Source organism: Sebastes umbrosus, chromosome 4 (assembly GCF_015220745.1).
Source record: "Sebastes umbrosus isolate fSebUmb1 chromosome 4, fSebUmb1.pri, whole genome shotgun sequence".
NCBI lineage: Eukaryota > Metazoa > Chordata > Actinopteri > Perciformes > Sebastidae > Sebastes > Sebastes umbrosus.
Window position 1 is genome coordinate 36,787,131 of NC_051272.1, and position 13,723 is coordinate 36,800,853.

At 40.2% G+C, this 13,723-nt stretch overlaps 1 protein-coding gene across 1 annotated transcript in view; it reads right to left on the reverse strand.

The window, feature by feature from the left end:
• Positions 1-11,603: 11,603 nt before the first annotated feature.
• LOC119487020 (aminopeptidase N-like) overlaps positions 11,604-13,723 on the reverse strand; it is a 43,594-nt gene continuing 41,474 nt past the window's right edge. The window contains exons 21-23 of the mRNA XM_037767645.1: positions 13,015-13,155; positions 12,116-12,197; positions 11,604-12,029 (exon numbers count right to left, since the gene is read on the reverse strand). Of these exons, the coding sequence (XP_037623573.1) occupies positions 11,871-12,029; positions 12,116-12,197; positions 13,015-13,155 (382 nt within the window). The 3' untranslated portion in view covers positions 11,604-11,870. The remainder of the gene's footprint in view (positions 12,030-12,115; positions 12,198-13,014; positions 13,156-13,723) is intronic.

Here is a 13,723-nt window from a genome sequence, read left to right on the forward strand (position 1 = left end):
AGTAGGAAAAACCTCCATGCGCACAAAACCAGTATTAACCCTGTTTTAAAAAAACACCGCAAACTAAACTTCTTCAGAACTGTTAATCAATCTCTAGTGATCTGGGATCAGCAACATAAACCCAAAGGTGTTTTTGGAGGACATATTAACATTCGTAGCCTCACCCCTAAAGCTGATCAAGTCCATCATCCTGCCAGCCTGTCAGAGACATGGTTACACAGCAACTCTCCATCAGCTGCATTGCATGTGCCAGGCTACAAAATCTTTAGACAAGATCGATCTAATGGCAGAGGGGGTGGGGCCATGATTTATATCAGAGATCATTTTAAATGTCAACAAATATGCTGGCCTTTTAATCATGACTTAGAATGTCTTGGACTGAATGTAATGCTCTCTCCTGAAATGTCCTTCATGCTCATTGTTGTATATCGTCCACCTTCTTCTAATAATGATTTCTACACCACATTTAAAAAACTACTTCAAGCATGTGATTTCAAAAAAGAAGTAATACTATTTGGGGATCTCAATTGTAACTGGTTTGACAAGACAAATAGGAAAGCCCTTAAACAGATAATGGATAGTTTAGATTTTATGCAAATCACAGAAGGACCAACCAGAATAACTACGTCTTCCCAGAGACAGATAGACTTAATATTCAGCAATAAGCCCGGGAGAGTTGTTAAAACATTAAATTTCATTACTGGTCTATCTGACCATAATTTAATATTAATGTCCAGAAAACTCACAAAGAAGCGTTTCCATCATTCTCACAAACCTATGGAACAACTTAGAATCCCGAAGAGAGAATTTGTAAATTTTGAAAGAGCAGTGCAACAGACCAATTGGGTAGATATACTAACTAGGAACAATGTTGAAGCAGACTGTAGATTGTTTGCAACCAAGTTAGGCAATTTAGTCAAGGAGTTCACCAGAAAAGTCAAAAACAGGGGAAAAAATAAAAACAACACACTTCCCTGGCTCAATAATGATATATTTAACTTGATGAAAGAAAGAGATCTCTCACTGAAAAGAGCTCTGAAAACTAAATCAATTATTGATAGGCATAGGTTCACTTCGTTACGCAACAAAGTTACGAAAGCCATTAGAAATGCCAAAGGGAACTTTTTTATAACAATTATTAATGAGGCTAAAGGTAACACTAAACTGATTTGGGAACAAATTAAGAACTTAATGGGAATCAACCACAGGCCTAAGAAACAGTTAGAGCTGAAAATAAATGACAAGCTAATACAAGATCCAGCACAAATTGCCTCAGCCTTTAATAAATATTTTATTGACTCTGTGGCTGAAATTGCACAAACTTTTCCTTTAGTAACAGAAAACATTATTAAAACTGATAATAGTAAGACCTCTTTTTGTATTCAACCCATCTCTGAACTAAAAACTAAGGCAATAATTAATTCTCTTAAAACTTCAACGGCCAAGGATATATACAGGATGGATTCAGCAATACTCAAATCCAAGACCATCTAGCTTGTCCTATTTCACAAATCATAAATGTATCAATATTGCAGGGAGCATTTCCAAGTGCCTGGAAGACTGCAATCGTATCTCATATTTTTAAATCAGATGACCCCCAGAACATCAGTAACTACCGCCCAATTAGCATTTTACCTGTAGTATCCAATGTTGCTGAAAAGTGGATATCAGAGCAGCTTGTCTCTTTCTTGAATACTAGTCAATTTAATCTTCATCCCATGCAGTTCGGCTTTAGGGCCAACTACTCCACTGAAACAGCCAACTGCCTTTTCTTAGAAAAGGTCCGAGCAATGGTCGACAAAGGAGGTACTGTTGGTGCAGTGTTCTTAGACCTGCGCAAAGCCTTCGACACAGTCAACCATAAGGTCCTTCTGGCCAAACTGTCCACTTTCAACTTCTCCCCATTAGCACTTAGCTGGTTTGAATCTTACCTGACTGGTAGATGTCAACATGTTATTGTTAACAACCAACTTTCTCCAGCTCTTGAGTTGTACACTGGAGTACCACAAGGGTCAATACTCGGTCCACTACTGTTTTCTTTATATATCAATGACCTGCCATCTGTCTGTCCCGATGTGGTAACCCAGCTATATGCGGATGACACTGTGATATATGTGCATGCCAGGACAAAGCAGTTGGCAGCTGCTAAACTCACTTCAGCGTTAGAGCAGATCTCTAAATGGCTAAACTGCTCCTGCCTCCAACTTAATCCAAAAAAAACTGTAGGAATGTTCTTTACTAAACGGCAATGTAACATCGTGCCGAATATAACAATCTCAGGTGATAATATTGATATTGTGTCAGAGGTCAAATATCTGGGATTCATTATTGACTCCAATCTAACCTTTAAAACACACATAAAAAAAGTAAGTCAAAGAGTTAAGTTTAGTTTAGCGAATTTAAATATATAAGAAACACAATGACTTTTAATGCCGCCAAATTATATGTGAATGTCATGATCATGTCGCATCTAACATACTGCCTCACAAGCTGGGGACAAACCAATGGCTCAACACTGAAGCCATTGGAAACCCTGTACAAGCAAACCCTTAAAGTTTTGGACCAGAAACCGAACAGCTCACATCATTGTACCATCCTACGCAAACACAAACTTCTGAGCTGGGAAGATGTAATAAATTACAGGAACATCTGTCTGGTCTTTAAAATCCTGCATAATTTAGCTCCTCCTCCACTTAATTCATTCATAAACTGACGCAATAATACTGGTCAGATCACTAGAAGCACCACACGTGGTGACTTATCGGTCCCATTCAGGAAAAGCACATTTGGTCAGTTATCATTCTCTGTTAGAGCACTACAAAATTGGAACTCACTTCCCACCCATATTAAAGATATACATACATACTCCACTTTTACATCCAAGTTAAAAACATGGTTTGCCAACAATTACACCTGCATACACTAACATATGGCTGTGTGTTATTTGCGTCATGATCATGGATGCTGCCTGTCTATACGTGCTGTCTGTCTGCATCCCTGAATGTGATTGTACTGATGTTTTATTGTATGTTTTGAATGTTTTGATTATATGTGCTGTCTCTGCATGATTGTACTGATGTTTTACTGTTCTCTTTTATCTTTATTGATCTATCTTGTTTCTCCTCTGTCTTAACTCTTTCCTTTTAATCAATGTGTTGTAATGTATTGTTCTTTTTAGGGTGCCTATTGTCATCGGGCAGGGGACTACAGCTGGATATTAGCCATGTTGGCTAAAGCTGCCCTTTTTACTGTTATTGCTACAGTCAATTAATTGGGATTGTCCACGATATAATAAACTAATAAACTAAACTAAACTAAACAGCCCGTCACGTGCCTGGTCATTTCAATTCACTAGCTGATTCACTATCTCGCTTCAAATTTCAGATTTTCAGGAGCATCTGTCCAGACGCCAACCCAGTACCAGTATCAGTGCCCCCTCTCCAAGCTCTTGCTCTCTTCTAAATCAGAGCAACATGTCTAAATATATGGCGTCAGCTCAAACATATATGAGGAAAGGTTTAGCTGCTTCCACTTTAAAGACATCCGATTTTGCCTGGAACACCTTTGCTCTGTTTAGTGTTTCTGTCGGCATGCCACTAAATCCAATGTTCATAAATACTGTTTGGGCCTTCATTTGCTACTGCGTTGATGTTTGTAAATTCAAACCTCCGTACATTCGCAGTTTGCTTGCCGGTATTCAGTTTAACATTAGATGTTATGATCCCTCTTTTAATAGTCTATTTTCTAATTCAGCTATCAAATTACTTCTAAAAGGTATTTCTAAAGCTTCTCCTTCAGTTCCCGACAGTAGATGGCCCATTACTCTTTCTATATTGCACAAGATGCTGACAGTACTCAGATCCGGAGTTTTCTCCCCATACATTGATGCTCTACTCTATACTGTTTTCCTGTTAGCTTTTTATGCATTTCTCAGATGTGGCGAATTTACAGCCTCCAAAACGTTCGACCCTAATAAAGATATAACTTTTTCGGACCTTGCTTTTCACCCTAGTCATTATAGCTTACTTCTTAAGCACTCCAAAAGTGGAGGTGCATGTTCAGTATTCGTGGCTCGCCTAGCCTCTCAGTTTTGCCCCTTTAAATCAATGATTAAATACATGCAACTTAGATCTAGTACTAGTTCTACCTCTCCATTATTTCTCACACCTGATAATCTTCCTATGTATCTTGGTTCATTTATCATTTCGAGATAATCATCACTAAAGCCGTATTATCCACTCAGCATTATTCAGGGCATTCTTTTAGAATAGGGGCAGCAACATCTGCTGCAAACCAAGGCATTTCTTCAACTACACTTCAAAAAATGGGGCGATGGTCTTCGTCTGCTTATACCTCCTACGTTCGCCCTGACGTCAACACCATACTCGCAAATCAAAGATCGTTAAAACCTTGATTTCGGTAAGTCATTCATATAACTGGTGGTGGTGGTTATTTATTCTATTATGCTTTCTTCAAATACTATACTTCATCTCTCAGGACTACTGCTACACTGGCACCACCTTATTCAAACTATTTCACTCATTTCATTAATCACACTATGCAATGTTTATTTACACTAGAACGGCCACGACGATCATCTTGACATCACATTTCACTCTATTCTATGTAGCTATTCATTTGGGTGCCGTGCATTAATGGTCTTTTTAACTTGATGCATTAATCATCACTCTGACCCGCAGCGACCACCAAATTACATTGGTCCGTGTGGCCGGGCGTCTCAACAAGGTCCGTGACCTGCGTCTCTCATGGTCAGCATGACTTGTGTCTCAAGCGGCTCTCATCATCAAGATGACCTTCATCCCAATAAGGTCCGAGACTCACGTGTCTCATGGTCAGCATGACCTGCGTCTCAAGCGGCTCTCATCATCAACATGACCTTCGTCCCAAAAAAGGTCCGAGACTCACGTGTCTCATGGTCAGCATGACCTGTGTCTCAAGCGGCTCTCATCATCAACATGACCTTTGTCCCAAAAAGGTCCGAGACTCACGTGTCTCATGGTCAGCATGACCGGTGTTCAGCATGGTCTGTGACCTGCGCGTCTCATGGTCAGATTGACCTGCTTCTCAACAAGGTCCGTGACCAGCATCTCTCATCGTCAGCATGACATACGTCTCAACATGGTCCACTAGGCCTTCAAATTGAAATGGTCTATCGAGATCTCACATTACACTAGTCTGATTCGACATCATTCATAGTAGGCTAACGTGCCTTCATAATTTAATTGCTATCATGTATATCATTAACCCACCTATTACACTCGCATGCAACCTTATATTGCACGGTCTTTCTCGACTCCACTCTAGCACTGTTCTTAGGTTACCACAATCACCTGGTCTTGATATTATATCCATATCATGTTCTATCTTTACCTCATACCATGTGAGTTATCATATTTTTTTCTAATTAACTTTATTCTGCTTAAATTTCCCAGATGCTGTAAGGTAAGGAGGCGTGCACGTCTTAACCTCATATTCATAGGCAATAAATCATTGTATTTATTCCATGTTCTTTGGGGGAATATTTCTACATCCTACTACAGCTTCACTTCCCCCTTATTATTTCACATCGGGTCTAAATCGCCAAAGAATGTGCTATTCATAATTTGTGCACTTTGTAATAGATCATCATTCAATTCATACGAGTCTTTCCTGATTGAAATGAAGCTTATGCGTAAATTCAGTCAGGAAGACTAGGGGTGCAAGCTCATTCATTCTCATTCATTCTGGGTCTCTCTCTCATGGGCTATTAATATGTCAGCTGATTATGGGTGTCTCTCTTTTCAGTGACCAATCAGAGCTTGCCATATCTCCCTATACCAATCACATGCTGCTGTCAAAAGTTTAAAAAAACATTCTCCTCTATGCATTTTCAGTGTCAGCATTCAGCACTAACGGACGCGACCCTCCACCACCCCATCAACTCCAGATTCATCACATCAGAGTAATCCTGCTCCACGTCATTCATCGGATCTGCATCAGTCTTCACCACCACCACCACCAGTGTTTAGACCCGGGGGGAATAATTCTACATCCTACTACAGCTTCACTTCCCCTTCATTATTTCACATCGGGTCTAAATCGCCAAAGAATGTGCTATTAATAATTTGTGCACTTTGTAATAAATCATCATTCAATTCATACGAGCCTCTCCTGATTGAAATCATAATCCAGACTAAAAACAACACAGTTTAAACCAACACATGAAGGAAGGACAGCGGGTGTGGAAGTTTACCGCTTTGAATTATGTTTTTATATTTATTTTTTTACTTCCTCTTGAGTCTGTTTCACACCGCCGGAGTCGGGGAAGCAGCTGAAAGAAGGTTGAAATAATCACGCACGCCACAACCTTGTCAAAGGGCACAAAGAAGTGTGGTCTATTCATCCATTACACTTCTGAAAGATATTTATAATATCACTGCCCCGTCTAGACAACTATGAATGACTTTTGAGTGTTCCGTTAAATTAATAAATCTGTTAATTTATGCATTCACACTCATCGGCATTCTTTTGCCAGCTGTCCTTCCTGCATTTGGCAGCTTCAACTGTGTTACTTTTAGTCTGGATTATGTGTTTAACTTCTTCGTATTTGTCTAATATTATAGTTCTCTCTTCCTTTGTGAAATGTGTCTCTCTGCCTGTCTGTCTGCAAGTCAGTAGACTTGTCCATGTCTGTGATTGGTCACATGCTACAAACGCCGCCCTGTTCATGTGAACGCGCTCATATCCAGACTGAGAAACCCTGGGTTGATTTACCAAGTTGATAACCAGCGTTGTTTGTTTTGGGGCGTAGTACAGGCTTCAGCTTTCACAGTGGCACAACAACCAGAGCATTGGTGTTAAAGTAAAACTACCATTTATAACAACTGGGGTTTATTTTCTGAGCTCTGGCCATTGTAAGATCTGGGACATTACTAAAAATAGGTCCCACTGAGCAAGAAACACGAGCGGTCAGATGATCATACAGATTGAAAGCAATGCCTCATCAGCCATCACTTTATTTGAAGGTAAAACCAAAAGTACCCGCACCTGAAATTTTGGTAATAGCAAGCTGACTGCCTGTGTTTCTTCACCCATCAGACCTCTTTTTAGCGACGTCTCCGTGTTACCAGATCTCAGCATTGTACTTTGGAGAGTATGTTATCATAGGCTAGAAAAATCAGTCAAAAAGTAAATATGTCTAAAAGTATTTTTTTTTTTTTTTTTTTTTAAAGTGCTGTAAGTAGTTAAACCTAACACCCACATTGCTTTCCCTAATTTCTTAGCTTACAAATATGTAGACAAAACATTGCAATCTTTGATTTTTCGACCGTCAGCCAGTGGAGATGGTGGAGAGCTCTAAGCGGCTCAGCATCAACCTGGACAATAAACTGAGCTTCGATCACCGTAGACATCCATAAACGCTGCCAACAAAGAGGGTACATCCCAATTCTCTTAAAGCATCGGTAGGCGAGATTGGAGTGAATGTGATTAAAACGGTCGCTATATTGTGACATTAGTACAAGAAATAGGTAACCTGGAAAAAAATCATGTTCCTCTGTGTCCTCCGGTGTCCTCCGGTGCTCCTAACGGCATTTGCAAGATTTCACAGACCGGAGGAAAACAAGCAGTAAGAGCTGATCTGAGGTCTGCTGTCCAGCTGCCGTCTATGAGAGCCGGCTGTCAATCATTCGCAAACTCCGACTAAACGGTCCAACTAGGCAACGCTGATCAAATATGAATCAATATTCTGTTACGTTAATGTCCATTTCTCTCCTCAGATGTTCTCAGAATCATCTTGTAGTGCACGGTTTAGCTGTAACATGAGAAAGTTTGTGACGCCGCCGCCATTGTGAAATCTGGTAAAGGAACGCCAAGTTCCGGTAACATGACCGGAGCACAGCCAATAGGAACGCTCTCTCTCTGAAATGACCTGTGATTGGTCAAAGTCTCCCGTCACGGGCTAGATGTTCTAAAGCCTGAAAACAGAGCCATGAGGAGGAGCAGAAGTCTAGTTTTCTCTCAGAACACTTGAATTACAATATGCTGAAAGGTTATTATGGGATTTTTGCACAATGATGCCAAAAATAAACTGCCTACTGAAGCTTTAAATGCATCCACGTTTCCCTCACTTGTGAAACCATGCGAGGAGAGAGGAAACGAGGAAGGGTACATCCTAGTTCTCTTAATTGCATCAACGTTTCCCTCACTTGTGTCTTTTCCTTGCGCCTTAGTCCCCCCCACCAGGGAATCATGGAGAGACGCAAAGAAACCATGCGAGGAGAGAGGAAACAAGGAAATGTGTTTTTAGAGAAATGAGACGTTGTTTCCTCTGAAGCGTCACGTGAAGCGACGTCCGTTTCTGATGACAGCACTAGCTGATCACAGCTGGAACAGCTGTCAGTCGGCTTTAACAGCTGTTTGTGTCTGAACTGATCTAATACTAATAAAGACACTCAGTTATTCTCAGTGGTAGAGCAGCAGTGTTTCTCTCTGTAGCCTGTTACCTGTTTAACAAACACCTGCACATGAATAACAGCTGCAGTCTGTATTTCTACTGTGGACTGAGTCCTGCTTAGAGGACCAGGAACCATCTCTACTGGATCAATAACTTTATATTATTTATTCATTATTAGCGTCTGTAGTTATTGCTAATCTTATTGTGAATTCATTATTTAATAACCCAGGATATGACTATGGCGTCTTTTGAACACTAGAAATGATTTATTAAGCTAAATGTTTCAGGGAAAATGTAAATGATATAACTCATATCAAACTCGATGTTCAGGAATTATCAGCCTCATGTGACTGAATGGAAATGATGATAAATGATGTAAAAGGTGTTTGTTGCTGACGGACAGACTCTCCTTCTCTCTCTAACTTTAAAGCTGAAGTAGGTGAGATTGAAGCAAATATGATTAAAAAAAGTTAATTTTATAAAACTAAAGAATTAATCATGTGCTGCACAATACAACGTCTCATCAAAGAGCCAGTTTCACTTGATGGCCAACATGTTGAAACTGTGGAACACTTTAAATACTTCGGTACAGTTCTGGGGTCTCATTTATAAAACAGTGCGTAGGATCCATACTAAAAATGTACGTGCGCACAAAAGCCGAAAATGGCGTACGCCAAAAAAAAATCAGATTTATAAACTGTGCGTACGCACACCTGCACGCAATGTTCCCTTTATAAATCACACTCCACCTGGAAATGTGCGCATGTGGATCCGCCTCATATTCCGCCCTCTACACGTCCACATTCAACCATAAATGGTCCATGCAAAACACCTAATTAATGTTTCTGCATGTGAATGAGCCTGTTCGATCTTTACGGTAAATCACGGCAACTACCGAGAGGAAGACCGAGAAAAGGAGTTTTTCTGACACAGAGATCAAGGGTGCTTGTAGTTGAGGAGGTCTCTGAACACTCGTTCCCTCTTAATTCTGTTATACACGTCATTTAGTCCTCAGTGCCGGTATATCCACCAGCACCATGCAGCATGTTACCAGTGTCACTGCAGTGTTTATATCTGTACAGCAATCGATTCCATCGATTCACAACTTGCCAAAATGATCAAGACAATCAGTAAAATCCACCACGCTGGATATCATTAGAAAAAAGAAGTTTAACAGGTGAACACAATTTATTTATTATTTAAGTTTTTATAGTGAACTTGTCCTGTATTATGATTAGGACTGATAATGATAATGAGGATATGGAGAGTAACGATTATGTGAGAGCTGTCACTGGCTTTATTTCCACACTTTGTTAATTTACACTCTCCATACTGGTGAAGATGTGCCGGGTGGAGGTGACTGGTGAAGATGTGCCAGGTGGAGGTGACTGGAGGAGGCAGAGTGGCGCACCGCGGTGGCGCACTGGAGACAGTCTGATAGTTGCATCGGATAGCCATTTTCATTTTGTCTATATGTATACTGTATCTGTCCCTATCTAATAAAACATAAATAAATTAATAAGTCACGTCATCACTGCAGCGATTTTACACAACAACTTTATGAAAACGAATATGATACTTGGTGATATCTGCACACCATTAGAAGATATTATTAAAACTATTGGCGCTCTGCTCTGCCATTCTTTAATGCTATTTGATATAATCTTGGATTTCTACAACCGATGATGAGGATTTCAACAGCTGCTCCACAGCTGACTGCGAGTGTCGATAGTCCGACCCGCTCCTCTGAGCTCCGGAGGTGGAGGGACTGTGATGGTGAGACAGCGCTGATGAGATATTGAGCAGAATTTGATTTGAGTTGGCTGATATATTTTACATTTGTAAGGTGCTTGTAGAATAGTTATGGCTCAATAGCACAAATAACACTGCTTTTAAATGTTTATGATAAAGTGGATATAAGTATGAAGAGAAGTTAAATGTGTGAGAGGCATCATTATATGTATAATGACATTTAATGTCTACAGTCTGGCTTCAATTCACCACCTCACCATCTGCGTCTCCAGTTTCCCCTGCTTCGGTGCCTCCATAATGTGCGTACGCACGGGTCAAAGTTTCCGTACCGGTGCGCACATTCTCCCGTCAAGTTTGTTTTTATAGATCACAACTGTTGCGTGGGAAGTGGCGTACGCACATTTCAGGCCCCGTTTTGTGCGTACGCAACGGTTATAAATGAGACCCCTGGACACCCAGGTGAGCTTCTCTGAAAATAGAGTATATTTTCAAGAGATGCTCACAGCGACTTTATCTTCTAAGGAAACTTAGTGTCCTTGGTGACAGCCAACAGATTTTAGAATTAGTGTACAAAACTATTGTTGAGAGTGTTTTAACCTTTCACCCTCCTGCCTGGTACGGTCACCTACACTGTAGATGGAAGAATAAACTGTCTAGGATTGTGTCAATGGCAGGTAAAATAGTTGGTAAACCCTAAAAGCCCTGGACTCAACTTTTTACAGAAAGGACGAGGAAGAAAGCGAGGAGCATCCGGGCATATAGCTCCCATCCTCTCTGCAGCCAGTTTGAGCTCATGAGCTCCGGGAGGCGCTATAGAGCCCCTCTGGCAACTAAACATGTGTTTAAGAAGTCCTTCATCCCAAATGCCATCAATATTCTTAACTCAACACAGTGACTGAGCAGATCTGAGCCAAAGACACTTACATGAACTGTTTTTAATGTGTAACATAACCTGTCTATGTCTCTGTTTTTTACTAACTGCTGTCTGGTTTTTAATGTCTGTTGTTTTCTGTGTTTGGAGAGCCGAAGACAAATTTCTACTCTGGTGGACAATAAAGTTTTATTGTATTGTATTGTATTGTAAAACGGTCGCTATATCTTGACAGTAGTACATGAAACAGGTTACCTGAAAAAAATCATGTGCCTCATGTGCTCCGGAAACAAAATTGAAGTCGAAAAAATCACAGTTTTTGTGATCTGACCCCCGAAAGGCACAACTACACCACACTGTCAACCATCATACCAAATTTGAAGTTCCAAAGTGAAATAGTTTTCGAGTTCTGCTCCAGAAACTAAAGTGTGACACGTGAACGGACGGAAGGACGGACATGTGAAGCGCTGTATACCGACTACGTTGTCGCGGGGGTATAACAAATTTCCTCAACAGGGGAAAATACAGAAAGAATCTGAATCTGATTTATTACATTATAATCAAAGCAAATACAAATGTAATAAAAATCTGAAACATTCAAAATGATTAAAGTGTAAACCTCTTCATTGCAGAGGGTTTGGTTTCAAATAGAGCATGAGGATTTAATGGAGACGTATTAAAAGAAGTTAAAACTGGGCTACTGAAGTTTAGTCCCATTTCAACCGTTGTTACGACGGCATTTCAATGACTACATTTCAACATAGCAGGCTCTACAGGATTTCATGGCAAAATCTAATATCCAGTGTGACTATTGAACCAGTCCAAGATCTCCCGTTGGTTCCGTGTCAGCCAGTTGACGTTAGCTCTGGTCCTCTCCAAGGCCTGCTCCACAGCCAGTGTGGCAGATCCAAACCCTGCTGCTGCTTTGTGCTTCTCCACAAACTCCTTCAGCTTGCAGAGGAAACATGAGAAACAGTTCAGACAACAGTTTGATGTTTATAAGTTAACTATAGGAATGATTTCTTCATGATACATACCTGTCGTAGTTCAGCGGGCGTAGAGAACCTTGCAGTGACCCCACTGATCATAGAGGCAAAGGAGAAAGAGCCCACACCATATCTGAAATAAATGAATGAATAAATAATCAAACAAACAAACAAATAGATAAATAAATAAATACAACTCAAATAAGAACTGATCCTGATACGTTTTTTTTTTTTTTTTTTACAGATATAGGAGCATTATTTTAACAGAGTTACATTCTTTTGAAAAGGCGAGGGGAGTAGAAAATGACCCCTTGGCGGTTCGAAGTTGTCCTTTATTTTCATCTGAGCAAGTCCTCAAAATTAAACATTTAACTGCGTTATCTGTCCATATATTGTCCATCTTTGTTTTTGATGGAACAACCCTTTTGACAGGACTACATAGGTAGTCTGTGTCTTCTAAAATCCTTACAAATCACTGTTGGAAAAAACAAGGTGTGGTTAGGTTTAGAGAAAGATCATGGTCTGGATGAAAATGACTACTTTGTTAAGGTTAAAGGACCTACTTCATCATGTTTACCATAATAACCATGTGGTTGAAGCTAGGGGATGATCAGGGTCCTGGATACTAGAAAGCAATGTTGACTGTCTGTAGCAAACAGGTAATGATGGACTCCCGTGTTAAAGTCTCATGTATTGTTGATCCACCCGCCCTGACCATCTCCTTCTGTGGACAATCAATTTACTTTGGGTTTTATTACGTCATTTCTTCTTCAACAAATAACCTGCCTTAATTTGATCAGCTTCTTTACTTTGACACCTTATTATTTGCATTAAAATACTGGATTCTAATGTCTCGTTTGAAGCCCATTTGTAGGCTAAAACCAAGATGTTCTCTCTCTCTCTCTCTTCTCACATATACACACAAATTCACCTGTGAGTGTAATACTCACTGTGTGAACATGTATTTCCACTGTTCCCTGACAAAGTCCCATGCCAGCATCTGTCCCACTCTGTTGCTGGCGACCGATGTGATGACGGAGGTAGCGTCCTGCTTACGGATCATAGAGGAGTTTAAGGAATAAGACAGATACCTGTAAGAACAAGGCAGAGACAGGCATGACAGTTGCATTCTTTCCATTGTTAATTAGTATTGTTCTCTTTCCACTGGCACGTTCCCATCTCATTTAACGCATGCAATAGTCATGAAAAAGCCTACCCTCGACCATGCGCGCCAATCACGTGGGTGCTCCCACAGAAAAGGTTGAGCACCCAATGGGAAGGCTCATCAAAAAATAAATGAATAAATAAATACATAAATAAAAATGCATTAATTGATACTACTATTACTGCATTACAAAAGGTTGTTATGATGATGGCTGTGAACGTTTCTTGCAATCAAATTATATTTGCGTTTTTACTGTTTACTGTTTGTTTTACCAAAGGACCAGTGTGTAACATTTAGGGGGAGCTATTGGCAGAAATGGAATATAATATTAAGTATGTTTTCTTTAGTGTATAATCACCTGATAATAAGAGTTGTCGTGTTTTAGCCCAGAACGGATGTACCAAACAGCCGGAGTCGATAACGTAACTCGCTACCGTAACTCGCTACCGTAGCAGCCGCTCTCTCTCTCGCTTCACCACTCACTTCCCACATAC